Source organism: Sapajus apella, unplaced genomic scaffold (assembly GCF_009761245.1).
Source record: "Sapajus apella isolate SASKATOON/1434 unplaced genomic scaffold, GSC_monkey_1.0 scaffold27, whole genome shotgun sequence".
In the NCBI taxonomy this organism is placed as follows: domain Eukaryota; kingdom Metazoa; phylum Chordata; class Mammalia; order Primates; family Cebidae; genus Sapajus; species Sapajus apella.
In genome coordinates, this window is record NW_022436967.1 from 23,711,178 (window position 1) to 23,724,556 (window position 13,379).

The 13,379-nt window shown below is 35.1% G+C and overlaps 1 protein-coding gene across 2 annotated transcripts in view; it reads right to left on the reverse strand.

The window, feature by feature from the left end:
• The window catches only part of UGT8 (UDP glycosyltransferase 8), an 82,134-nt gene that overhangs the window by 44,471 nt on the left and 24,284 nt on the right, over positions 1–13,379 (reverse strand). Inside the window, exons 1-2 of one of the 2 annotated variants that reach the window (XM_032292473.1) lie at positions 11,425–11,463; positions 8,734–9,557 (exon numbers count right to left, since the gene is read on the reverse strand). In XM_032292473.1, coding sequence (XP_032148364.1) covers positions 8,734–9,555 — 822 coding nt within the window. In that variant the 5' untranslated portion in view covers positions 9,556–9,557; positions 11,425–11,463. Of the gene's footprint in view, positions 1–8,733; positions 9,558–11,424; positions 11,464–13,379 lie in introns of those variants that run through there. The other variant, XM_032292472.1, reaches the window with a different exon arrangement.

Here is a 13,379-nt window from a genome sequence, read left to right on the forward strand (position 1 = left end):
ACATAAAAGTTGACTGACCTGAATTGCCCCACTCAAAGAATATTGCTTTCTCCATTATTTTTTCTGAAGGATTTAATATTTCTTAGAACTAATGTTTTTCTTAAAGATCTGTGCAAATCAAATCTTTTTAAATGCTGTGAGAAGCCCTTTTCTCTAAATCTAATTCAGTATAAAACAATTCAATAGACATTTGTTAACTAGCTACTATATTTAATGAAGTGTGAAACCAAGTCAGCTTACTTTGTAATGTTTATTTTACTCTATCACATATCCAGAGAGAGAAAAAAAAAAAGTGGAAGAAAATCAAGGGAAACTAGTATCCACCACATGGTCTTAAGTTTCCCCTCCTGCATTTGAACACTATAATTTTTTCTGAAAATCCACTCTGTCAAAGGTCACCCATATAAAATACTATAAGTAAATGACCACTTTTATAGAAACTTCTTTGAAGTTTTAGCACAAAGGAAGATACATTTGTCTGTCTCTCTCTTTTTCTCTCTCCTAAGAGTATTTTCATCTCTCACAGCTCCTTCTAGAATGGATGTGTCTGTTAACCAACTAATTAACTCTCTATGTTTCTATTAATCAGAATTCTTGAATCTCCTCCTAAAAGTGATTCCTACAAATAGCAGTAAATGCTGCTTTACAAAAATATACCTTGACAAAAAGCCAAAAGCAAATGGCAAAGATGAATGAAAACAGGAAAAAGAGTTGAAAGTTATTAGTTCTGAAAATAAATAAATAAAATGAAGTTATTAGTTCAGAGGCCCTTACCTATGCAAAAGACCATTCTATTTAGATCTATATCTTAATGCAAGAATTGATCATTCAACAGCATCATCTCAGTTTCACAAAATGGAACTGTAAAGTAATGAGCTGTCCAGATGTAGAATGTAATCTAGGGCTTTTCTAGTTCTTGAAATCTAGATATATATCCATTTATTTGGGTGCAATTTACACTGAAAATAACTTTCTAAAACAGAGAAAATCTTTAATTATCAGAAAAATGATTCTGATACAAAATACATTACATAATGCTATTAACGTTTATGAATCACATTGATTGTGTGAGTTTAAATTTGTGGTTCTCAAATAGTGGCTGCTCCTCTGACCAACAGTATCAGCATGACCAGGTAACATGGTGCAAATTATTAGACCTACCCCAGATCTACTAAGTGGCCTACGATCATGTGTTAACATTAATTTCATGAAATTTTGATCTAAACAATACTGAGGAAAGTGAAGGAGAATATAAAGGATACAATGGGACATTACTTTTTATTTATTTATTTATTTATTTATTTATTTATTTATTTGGGATGGAGTCTCACTCTGTCGCCCAGACTGGAGTGCAGTGGCACAATCTCAGCTCACCACAACCTCCGCCTCGCAGATTCAAGCAATTCTCATTCCTCAGCCTCTCGAGTAGGGGGCACTATAGGCATGTGCCACAATGCCCTGCTAATTTTTTTGTATTTTTAGTAGAGACAGGGTTTCATCATGTTGGCCAGGCTGGTCTCAAACTCCTGACCTCAGGTGATCCACCTGCCTTGGCCTCCCAAAATGCCGGGAGTAGAGGCATGAACCACTGAGCCCTGCTGGGATATTACTTTTAATGGCAAAAACTGCAATTACTTTTGTACCAACCTAATAGAAAATATAGGAAGAAGTTGGGATAAATATTGGGGTCAGTTGCTGAGTGTGCACCTTAGATCTTAGAAGAAACTGCTAAGCCTTTTTTGATATTTCTAGGATACTGAGTCTAGTTCCGCAGGGTCTGAGTGTGGAGGAGATTCAGTATAATCCTGGGCTAGAAGGAAAGCAATCATTTCTTTCTCTAGAGTTTCCACCTTAGGTTCCTCAAAAATGAGAAGCACAGAGTCAGGAGAATGCATAGGTGTGGTTCCAGCAGAAGAGGGGCTGCAGTCCCAGTTCCTCCACTGAAAGGCCTGAAAAACTAGACAGTGTAGACAGTGTCCCAGAGGTTAAAGAAGCCAACATTCTGATGAAGTTACTCCCTAAATTCTTCTTTCTATCCTAGAAAAGATATATCTAACAATTTCTGCTCATTTCTTAACACACTCCAGATAATCTAAGAACCACATATCTCACTCAATTATCATCTTCCTTCTACTTCAGTGAGAGAAAGGATAGAAAAAAGAAAAAAAAAAAAATCCCCAAAATGAAAACAGAAGTACCAGTGTCAACCGCCAGAATGAAGAGAGGTGAAACCACAGATGCTTCCTCCATATCCCTCCTACATCTCCATGCACTCCCCTGAGAACTATTCTTCTCTTCAGCATATGGAAAATAAGAAGTGATCAGTGATTCCATACTCTTTGCTCACTGAATGCTATGAGTTATGACAGCAATAATAAAAGTAATAGAGTAATAACTACCATCAGCAGGTATTGTCCTGGCTCTTATATACCAAAAACCCTCTGAAGTAAGTACTGACATCCTAACTTCATTTTAATTAAGCTGACTCCTTTATCCAAAAGAGTCATATGAAGATAAGACTAAAAGCCAGGGCCATTTGACTTAAAAAAGCCGATGTTTTTCCGCTTTGCTATTTTGTATACCAGGTACAATACCTGGAAAATGATACATAATTTTTCATAAACAAAGCCAGAAAATAGGTAGTTTGTCTTCAGTGCCACTGACTTTTCACGAGCTCATGCTCACACCGTCCTGTCAAAACCTGGCTCAGAATTAGATCTGGCAAACTCTTTGGCAGTTGCAATTTCAATTTCATAAATAGACCTGTTTGGCTTAGGATTAGAGCATTTGTGAAGAATATCATTCCCCCAAACTGGTGTCAACAGTAATTTAATTGAGAAAATTGTCATTTCTAAAAATGATCAGTTAAAAATATTTCCCTTAAAAATATTGCCAGTGTTTGACTTAATACCCAAATGAAAATTTCCCTGGGGCTTATTAAAGCTTAAAAACTTAAAATCATGTCAGATCTTGCAATATCAATTAAACACAAGTTTGTTTGATTCATTTGTATATTGTGTATCCTATCATATCAGGAAATCCTTGTAAGCCCATAATGCTTATAGAGCAGCTGATAAGCTATTTAAAGCTACATTGCTGCTTAGAAAATTTCTATCAGTGAACTTAACAGTAAGTCACTGATAGTTCCAACAGTGCCTGATTTATTTACTTCCTGGATAGATTTCTTTAGCAAGGTAATTTGGCTTCTTACTATAAAATAAAAACAAAATACATGACTAGCCTATAAAACTTCTGCAAAAACATTTTACATTAATGGGTTCCCTTAGGGAATTTATTTTTTTCTGCCAAGCTATCATTTAACAGTTCATTAAATATTACACTTTTATTGAGTGCCAACCATTTTTCAGGCATTCAGGCTATAGAGTATCAACCTTTTGAAGTACTCACATTCTAGTTAAGAGAGCCATGTAAAACAAACAAACAAACAAACAAACAGTAAAGTACTATCATTTCTGAACTCAGAATTAGTAACTGGAATGAAATTATTAGTCTCTTGTAAACATTGTCATCCTCAATTTTCCGACCCCTACATAGCTACCAAAATCGCATAGTACTGCCATATAGATGAAGCTTTACATCTCCAGCTTTAAATTTTGTAAGATAAATTTGATATGTAACTATTAATAAAATGGCCTTAATTTTCCACATCTGCTGCAACCCTGAATCAAGTCTTTTAGCCCCAAGGGCCCTGGTCTCATATCCAAGCCTATAGATTTCATTCATTAATGATGAAATCAGATTTCAATCACCATATGTAAGAACATGTAATGGCTTCTATGTTGATCAAGGAATACCAACTATGGAAAGCCACTACTTTGTTTCTTCGTTTCATTTTTCTTCTTATAAACTCACCTGCTCACAAGTGGCTAATGTAAGGACTCTGTTGCTCAATCTCTCATTGTTCCCAAGATTACTCTCTGAGGGAGTTCCAGCAAATGACAAAATGACAAACAGTGAATATCTCTGGGCCCATTCCTTGGTCCCATGTATCTCTGTTTATCTCTAATCTAAATCTCTCACCATGACTGTTTCCTTAAATAAAAATGTCTCCACAACTGGTGAAATTAAGATGCCCTAAATACTCCTAATGTAGAAATATAGCATCTCTGAAGTACCTAAAAAGGAGTGCCATGCTACCTCAGTTGGCTTGTCTTTCACTACAGTCCCTGTTTATATGCATATTTGGAAGAGAGAAAAGACTATTTTAGTTCACAATTGGGTAATGCATGGTTTTCTGCTTTTCTCACTATCCATAACATTAGAGTAGCTATTCTAATTCATTAAAACAACTTAGGAGGAAGTGAGGCGGTGGCTCACACCTATAATCCCAGTACTTTGGGAAGCCAAGTTGGGTGGATCACTTTAGGTCAAGAGTTCAAGACCAGCCTGGCCAACATAGTAAAACCTTGTCTCTACTGAAGATATAAAAATTGACCAGGCATGGTGACACACACCTGTAATCCCAGCTACTTGGGGAGGTAAGGCAGAATCGCTTGAACCAGGGAGGCAGAGGCTGCAGTGAGCTGAAATCATGCCACTGCACATCAGCCTGAGTGATAGAGCGAGACTCCATCTCAAAAAAACAAAAGAAAAAACTTGGCACAGATTTTTTCTTAATGGCTGGGATGGTACACAGACATAAATTTGGAATAAACAGATGATAATTATCGTATCAACATTGTTGCACTAACCGAATCACCTATTTTTGGCAACTATTTCTATTTATACAGTTCATTAAATACCCAACTTTTATTGAGTTCCAACCATTTTTCAGGCACTCAGGCTATAGAATATCAACCTTTTAAGGTACTCACATTCTAGTTCAGACAGCCATGTAAAACAAAAACACACAACAACAACAAAACAGTATTTAAAGTGCTATTAGGTACTATAAGAGTTTGGGGCTGTAGAAGTTGAAAACTGGCAGACAGCAACTGCCTGGCAGCCTAGGCCATTTCAGCCAATGGGAAGTCATCAAAAAAGTATCACCTGAAACATTTAATGTTTAATAACTATTAGATTGCCTAAGTAAACATGTACTTTTCTTTGGTGGTATTATTATCTGCTAATAAAATAAATAAAACTTAAAATCACTCTCCAATTAGATGTCATTATTTCATTCATATTTAATATTTAAAGGATCTATTCAAATAGGGGCCTGTGTACAGACCTTCTTGATCAAAGCAAAGAATTTTTATTTTTAAATCTGTATCCATGTTATCTCCTGGCCTGCAATGATGGAGTAGATAAATCACTATATGGATGTGATCCATCCCAGACTTCTTCCCATTAGTCCACATAGTTTAAGGACTCCTATTATAGGTAGCCAGGTAGTAGATGATGAGTTGTTTTTCCAAGCGCATTTCTAACATGCATTTTAAAATGATTTCTAGTATGAAGGCACATCAATTTCTTTACTCTACACTGACACATGTTGTAATCAAAAGCATTTGAATTTAGGCTGATTTAGTTTATCAAATCTCTGAAGCATAAGTAAGAGTCCATATGGCTTCATTTGACTTGAGTATTAAGTCCTCACAATCTTTGAGAGATGTAAAATAATTAAGATTCAAAAAAGTGCTGTCTCTGAATGGTTTTATACACAATTATAAATGAGTACATGGCTAAAATGAGTGACAAAAGATACAATTACCTTGACAAAATACCTAATAAATAGCAAACAACCCACATTACACCTGACTTTGCCACAGACTTTCTGTGTGGCCCTTGATGAAGTCTTTGTATCTACTATACGAGAAATGGATGAACTATTCTCTATGTCTATTCTACCTACTTTAAGGGAAGGAATAAATAAAATGAATGGAGCTGAAATATATGCTCTCTACAGGATTTCTTTAGGCTCAAATACTATGAAACCTTCTTTAAAATGTTCTTTATAAATTTTATCTACCCTTTCATCCCAGGTTGCGAAATTCAGTCCTACTGTCCAGTCATTTACAGACATCTGCAAAACCTAATCTATTCCCAGTGTAAGATACCAAGGCAATTAACAATTAGGCTGCCATATGTGAATCATGTGTTCTACACAGCTGCTTGTTGGGTCCTCTTGTGCTATCATCACAACAAATGCCCTGCAAATAATACAGGCATTTGAGAAACTCATTAACTTTTAGAATGAAAAGGTACAGTTTATTATCTCAAATAAATCTACTAGAAAAATCTCACTGAGAACACATGTTCATAAGCATATAAAACCACACCAGAAAAGGCATGCCTGAAAGAGTACTGCACATCATTCTTCAAAATACTCCCTGCTCAAAAACTATAAATAACATTCTGAAATGAAAACAGCCCTTCACAATGATGATCTAACAGACTTCCAATAATTGCAATACAGTTATCTATGTACACATACTATACATAACTCATGCACACATGCCATGTCTGTGTGTGCAACCAAACTAATTGGCACAAAGCAAATGTTGTAAATAAAAAACACATTTCAAAAGAACCACTACAGAAAGCTCAGAGGGAAAAGACAAAGGAGTCCACAAAGTAAATCAAGCCAGTGGAAATGAGAAATTATGGCAAATCAAAGAAGATTTTGAGTTCCTTACGTCAAGCTCCAAAGACCACTAAAAAGATGTTTTTTGTGTAAAACAAAATAGTGACACTAGTAAGGACATCTGTGTGCAGAGGAATCCATGAGAGAAAAAAATGCATGGATTGTACCAAAAAAAAAAAAACAAAAAAAAACTCAGATGCTGTGCATCTTTTTGAAAAGTAGAGTACTGAAAACAAAACACAAAGTATTATCCTGTACTTATACTGTGTCATTCAAGTAGCTGAACTCAAGACAAATGTAAAGGAACTGGAAGGAAAGAAAAGGCAGTCAGAACATTCTTTTTTTTTTTTTGAGACAGGGTCTCACTCTGACACGTAGGCTGGAATGCAGTGGTGTGATCTCAGCTCACTGCAGCCTTGACCTCCTGAACTCAAGTGATCCTCCCATCTCAGCCTCCTGGGTAGCTGGGACTATAGACACGTGTCACCATATCCAGCTAATTTTTGTTTATTTTTTTGTAGAGAGAAGTTCTCATTATGTTGTCCAGGATAGTCTCGAACTCCTGGACTCAGGTGATCCTCCTGCCTTGGCGTCCCAAAGTGCTGGGATTATAGGCATGAGCTACAGCATCCAGCTCCTTTTCATCATATATTTCTTCTTCAATCAAGTGATTGAAGAAGAGAGAGAGAGCACCCAGATGAAAACCAAAAGGAGCTGGCAGAAAGGTGGTACTCTAGCTGGGAAAAGATGAAGACCTAGAGAGAACAAAAATGATTTGTGTAACATTATAAATAACTCAGTTAGGGTAAAGACACACCCGATTACCAAATCTTTTAGAAGCTGCTTCTAAAATCTGATTTTAGCTACCTTTAGTAAGGTGACTCTGCCAGAGAAGTTTTGATGATTCAAAATGAGCTTGGATAAATACATGAATGGCTAAGATAAGCTGAGATTAATCCATATCTTTTACAGTTGATGTCAGAGAGAACAAGTGTGTGCCCTCATAGCTTCCAGTGGCTGCATATATTTGAAATGCTATGGGTGTACAGGCCATTTCTATGTTTCCATGTTACATGAAATATATCAATATATTATTTATTAAATATAAGTCTAATGACCATATTAGAAAAGCCTATGGGTCATATATTTCTAAAAACTTTATTGGCTCATGACAAAATTCAGCCCTGTGATTATTCTCATCTATATGAGAAAATCTGGATTTATTCTTCATCAAGGCCCTGACAGAATTTTTAGTATGTAGTACCAGAGCTAGAAATCAACAATTTAGCAGAATTGTTTTGAGAGGCTATTTATAGAGGTAGGGTACAAATAGTTTGAATAGAGAAAATCCAGCAATAAGCCCTACACTTCCTAGTAAATGGGACCTGATGTTGAGGTTAAATTTAGAGATTCAGTCGGACATTAGAAAACTCACTACAACAATAGGTATATCTATGGCTTCTGCTAGTGTAGGATACCTAATAAAAAACAAACTAGGATGGTAAACAGAACACCAAGGGATTTACTGATGGCTCAACCAATAAAAACGATTTAAGTTTGACATAAGGAACAGAGTTTCTTAAAGTACCATTGATTCCATCATTAAAATGAAATAGCAATAGAGTATGCTTTCCTTAAAACCATTACATTTACTTACTAGCTTAAATTAACTAACTCTCTACTTTGATGGAAGCTACCACCTCACTTTCCTGATTGGACATAAACTAGTGTTATACCCTCCCAGAGAAGAACATCTATTCACTTCTTTTATACTTATTTCAGTTCACTCAACCAAAGCTAAACATAGATACCTGTGCAATTTAGGGTAGAACAGAGGGGACTCTGTGTGCAATTAAAGGTAAAATCACTTATACTCATTAAAACTAACCATTTATTATATTATCCTCAAATACTATAACTATTCCTTAATCAGAAACCTATTTCCCAGACAGTTTATTGACCATATGGTACAGCAGTCTTTTCAGAATTACAGAAATGCTCATTCAAAGCAGGAATGTTTCCCAGGGAAGTGTTGAACCCAAATAAAGGGACTTTTGAGGCCCCATGTCCTAATCACTTTTTAGAGTACTGTTAGCTATCAAACAATAACTAATCCTATCTCTTCCAAAAATCAAAATTGACTTTTACATTAAAAAAGAATTACCAAGGAATTCAGCAAACCTTACTTCTGGTAGTGGACTGGCTGGTTTGGTTAGGATTCCTCCTACATAAACAACATTAGGCAGAGTAGGTCTTGGAAATTCCAGTGCTACGTCAGTACACAGCATCCACAGGCTGGACCCATGAACCAAATCATACATGGACTTCTCTGGCAGCAGGTTGTACTTCTGCATTATCCTTTCATATTTGGGAAGAACCAGAAAGCTGACTCCTAATCTGGAAATGAGGTAAACACCAGTATTTTTCATCCTTTGCAACAAGTTCATGCGGTCTGTGAGGAGTGAGTTAAACTCTGGGACGTATGCTAATGGAGCAGGAGCGCCCACTTCGGCAGGATACCAAAGGCCAGTTGAAAATACAGCATATTTAACCCCTAAAAGATGAGCTATCACAAATCCACACATATCATTAGGGTCCACCAGCAGCAGGTCAAACTTTTCATTCTTCAGACCCTGGATCAGGGCATGGTTGCCAACCATCATGTCACAGTTCTTGGTATAGTGATCCAGTATGTCAAACAGTTCGATTGCTGTCAATCTCCCAGAGAAAATATTCCGCATCTTGGACTGTAGGAAAGCATCTGAGGTGGTACTGTTAAAGATCCCTGGGTAGCGCTGGAGGCTGTAATGATTAGATGGGGCGATGTCTCTGCCTTCAGAGAGGAGGAACACTGTATGGTGGCCTCTCTCATGCAAGGCTGAGGCTAGCGTCTTGAAAATGTACATATGGCTTTCAAACATAATTGGAGGCACGATGATGATTTTGGCAGCCTTCGCTATCCCAACAGCACTCCACAGGAGCATGAAGTATGGAGTGTAAGACTTCATAGCTGTAACAACAACCAGAAAACAACTTAAAAAAAAAATACAATGCTTGCCATTCAAAACAAGCAATCACAGAGCTTTTTTCCCAAAAAAATCTGATCTAATACTTTGTCTAAAAAAAAAAAAATCACTATTAAATATTATCCTGATATTTGTTCTAATTATCTTTTTGTTTTTGAAAGATCAATTATGTAAACATAGAATTGAAAGTAAAGTTGACATAAACTGAGATATACTAAAAATGTTTCTGTTTGGGAACAAAATTGCATTAGTAAACTATTTTCAAACATTTGAAATAACGTTTTGATGAGGTTGAATGACACATAATATATATTTTCAGAATGATATATATGAAATATCTGTAGAACACCTGTTCATCTTCTAATTAAATGTCAATATTAATCCCAGGAAGAAGAGCTGAGTTTTTTTTTTTTTTTTTTTTTTTTTTTTGCGACGAAGTCTCACTCTGTTGCCCAGGCTGGAGTGCAGTGGCGTAATCTAGGCTGACTACAATGTCTGCCTACTGGATTCAAGTAATTCTCCTGCCTCAGACTTCAAAGAAGCTAGGATTACAGTCATGCGCCACTGCACCTGACTAATTTTTTGTATTTTTAGTAGAGACGGGGTTTCACCATGTTGGTCAGGCTGATCTTGTACCCCCGATCTCAGGTAAGCCTCAGGTAATCAGCCTTGGCCTCCCAAAGTGCTAGGATTAGAGGCATGAGCCACCATGCCTGGCCGAGCTACACTTTTTCATTTCCAGATACATCAGCATGTGTATCTTATTTAAATCCTTTTATTTCAACAGCATACCAAAGAAAGATTATGTTTTAGAAAATAATTCTTTTGAATAGTTTTGTAATTTGGTAGAAAAGACTTTTTTTCCAGAGGAAAAATAATCTTTAATATATATTTTCCCTTTACCTAAATACCATAAGTGTCCTAGCAATCTATATTTATGTAATCTATGTCAATTTGCTGATGCATTTCGGATGATTATGTAAAAGAGAAACTTTTAATAAAAAAGCTCAGGAGGGTTAATGGATCTCAGTAAATACTTACTGAAGAAGGACTGATGAATGATTACATCTCAGACCACACTCGCTATTTTGTACTTTTAACTCAGATGCAAATGACAAGTGAGATGATGGCTGTACACTTGAAGGCTGGTACTTCTCCTACCTTTTCATGTTAACAGACATGTGTAATAAAGTTGTCTTCTATTGGTCTTAGAGATAAACATACTATACATGGGACCATATAGTGTGCAAATATATCCACTAATCTAGTCAATATAATTAATCATTAGAATCTAAATTAGACCTCCAAATAAAAAAAATACCTAATCAATTGCTCACGCAAATTGGACACATTTCAAAAAACTCAAAATAGATTTACACATACATCACCAAACTGATACCAATTTTTACTCCTTAGAATACATTAACCCTCCTATTTGTACAAATTCCCACCATATATATGCAGTTTTAATAACTATACCTTCTCAGCATTCAATCACTGCAAGCAATCTAAAGAAATCAATAGCAGGCAACTAATGGATTCTTTCAATAACAAGGCTGAACTCTAAAATACATATAGTTCTAGATGCTTTTTTCCTCTCCTACTCTAAAGAAAGTTTCAAACTATTTGAAAGTTGAAATTATACCATTAAGAATAAGTAAACGTAATGCATATTACAAACATAAAAATGTCACTTAAATTATTATAAGGGCTTTAAAAATAATTAACTTTGGAGAAGATACTGATCCTATAATAAAGTTTTCTCTACAATTACAAGATCAATGAAGGAAGAGGATTAAGAGCCTATCTTAGAAAAACCTTGCAAATCTTTATTCTACTGCACAGCCTCACCTATGTGTCTCTCCAATGTTGCCTTCTCACAAATCTGAGGAAGGAAAAATGAGAGGTTTTATAAGGAAATATTATGAACTCCAGGGATGAGATTAATGCCGAAATAGGTAGATATTCCCAAAGCTACTGCCCACTGCTGTCACTGCTTGCATATTTGAGAGGATAGTACTTGATGATGGAACAATGGTAGGAAACCTCTCTCCTCACTGGATTCTGGATCTAGCTGAGCAGACTACAAGCACACACTGTTCAGCTAGAGTTAAAACAACTACTTTACTGATCATAAATAACCTAAAACAAAAATAATAGTAGAGAACAAATCCTTTCACTATGTTTTTGTTTAATTCTTCCTTTGTAATTTAAATATTTTATTTCAGCAATTACTACAAAGTAAAAATAAATCATATAATTTTTTAATGAACAATTGCTTATATTTTAGAATAGAACTTTATGTAATAACAAATATGTTCAATGTCCAATATGGTATCCCCTATCCATGTGTGGCTACTGAACAGTTGAAAGTGTGGCTGCTATGACTGAGGAACTGAAACAGAAATTTTATTGAGTTTTGCTACATGTTGCTACCACACTAGAATAAGATTTAAAAGACAGTAGATTCTAAAAGTCACTGTTCAGAAATACGAATATTCATGTGACAAAATACCATCTAAAAATCATGCCCACTAGAAATGCATACATCTTCATGAAACAATACTGATTACCAAGAAAAAAGCATCATTTATAAAGCATGGTATTCTACTGTTAAAATAAGAAATTATTTATGAAATATTACAACAGCACTTTAATCTCATAAACATCACTGTACAGAATGACTAACACAACTAGCAACAAACACTGAGATTCTTGCTAGTCTAGAATTAATTGAGTGTGCCTACTGAAAACATGATTTTCTGACATAATTATTGTATCATATCCCAATTTTAACATTTTGCTTTTAAAGCTTTTACAGTCAGGGGTTTTACTTATAAGATAGGATACAGTACCATAATTTCTTACCAAAATATAAGCACTTACAATTTCTGTTCATCAAACCAACCAAATAAGCATTCATTGAGTCATACATTGGTACTGAAGATTCCAGACGCCACATGAAAATGTTAAAATTTTAATTACAATCCATTATTTTCAATATATGACTTACAGTAGCACTTCACACTTAAAATGCCAACAGTATGGGTTTTTAAAATACATGGTTAAAAAATGCTATGTCTATAGTTTCTTGCATAATAACACCAGGAAAGGGTTGAATGAGACTTTAAGTGTAGTAACATCCCAGCAATGAATCCACTCTCAACAAAAGCACAAATCCACTCTTACTAATGGTTGTCAAACCTAAAGGCTAGTGACAACTGAAAAATTCCCCTATTATTTGCATTATTTAACATACTTCTTAATGTAATAAGAAATAAGTGAGGTGTAAAGATTAGAAAGCAGGGAACAAGGCTTACTGAGTATTAGAAGATTTTCTTCACAGTAAACTCTAAAGAATTAACAAGGCAAACCAGTAAGAAAGGTCAAGATTCCTAGTTACCACACACACCTCCCAATAGCTTTGATCACCAGGAATAAGTATTTACATGTTAATCTATTCAGAAAGACACTGGGAGTTATTCAAAAATAATAAATATCCAAAATGACAGAAATCTCCATATTTATGAAGCTTGCATTGGAAGGAAAGAAAAAATTTTAAAAAATGAACAAAAATACATACTGTATAGCCATTTGGAAAATATTAACAAAATAAACAGATCTTTTATATCCATTTCCTAAATATAAAAGTTTTGGCTGTTGATTTTAATTAACTTAAGAATCTGAGTATTGAATGTCCTAGCTGATTTGAGACTATTAAAAAATACTTCAGAAAGTATATATTGGTATTTGAATGTGGCTTTTTTTGAGACTTTCTAAAACTCAGATATAAATATTGAATTTTA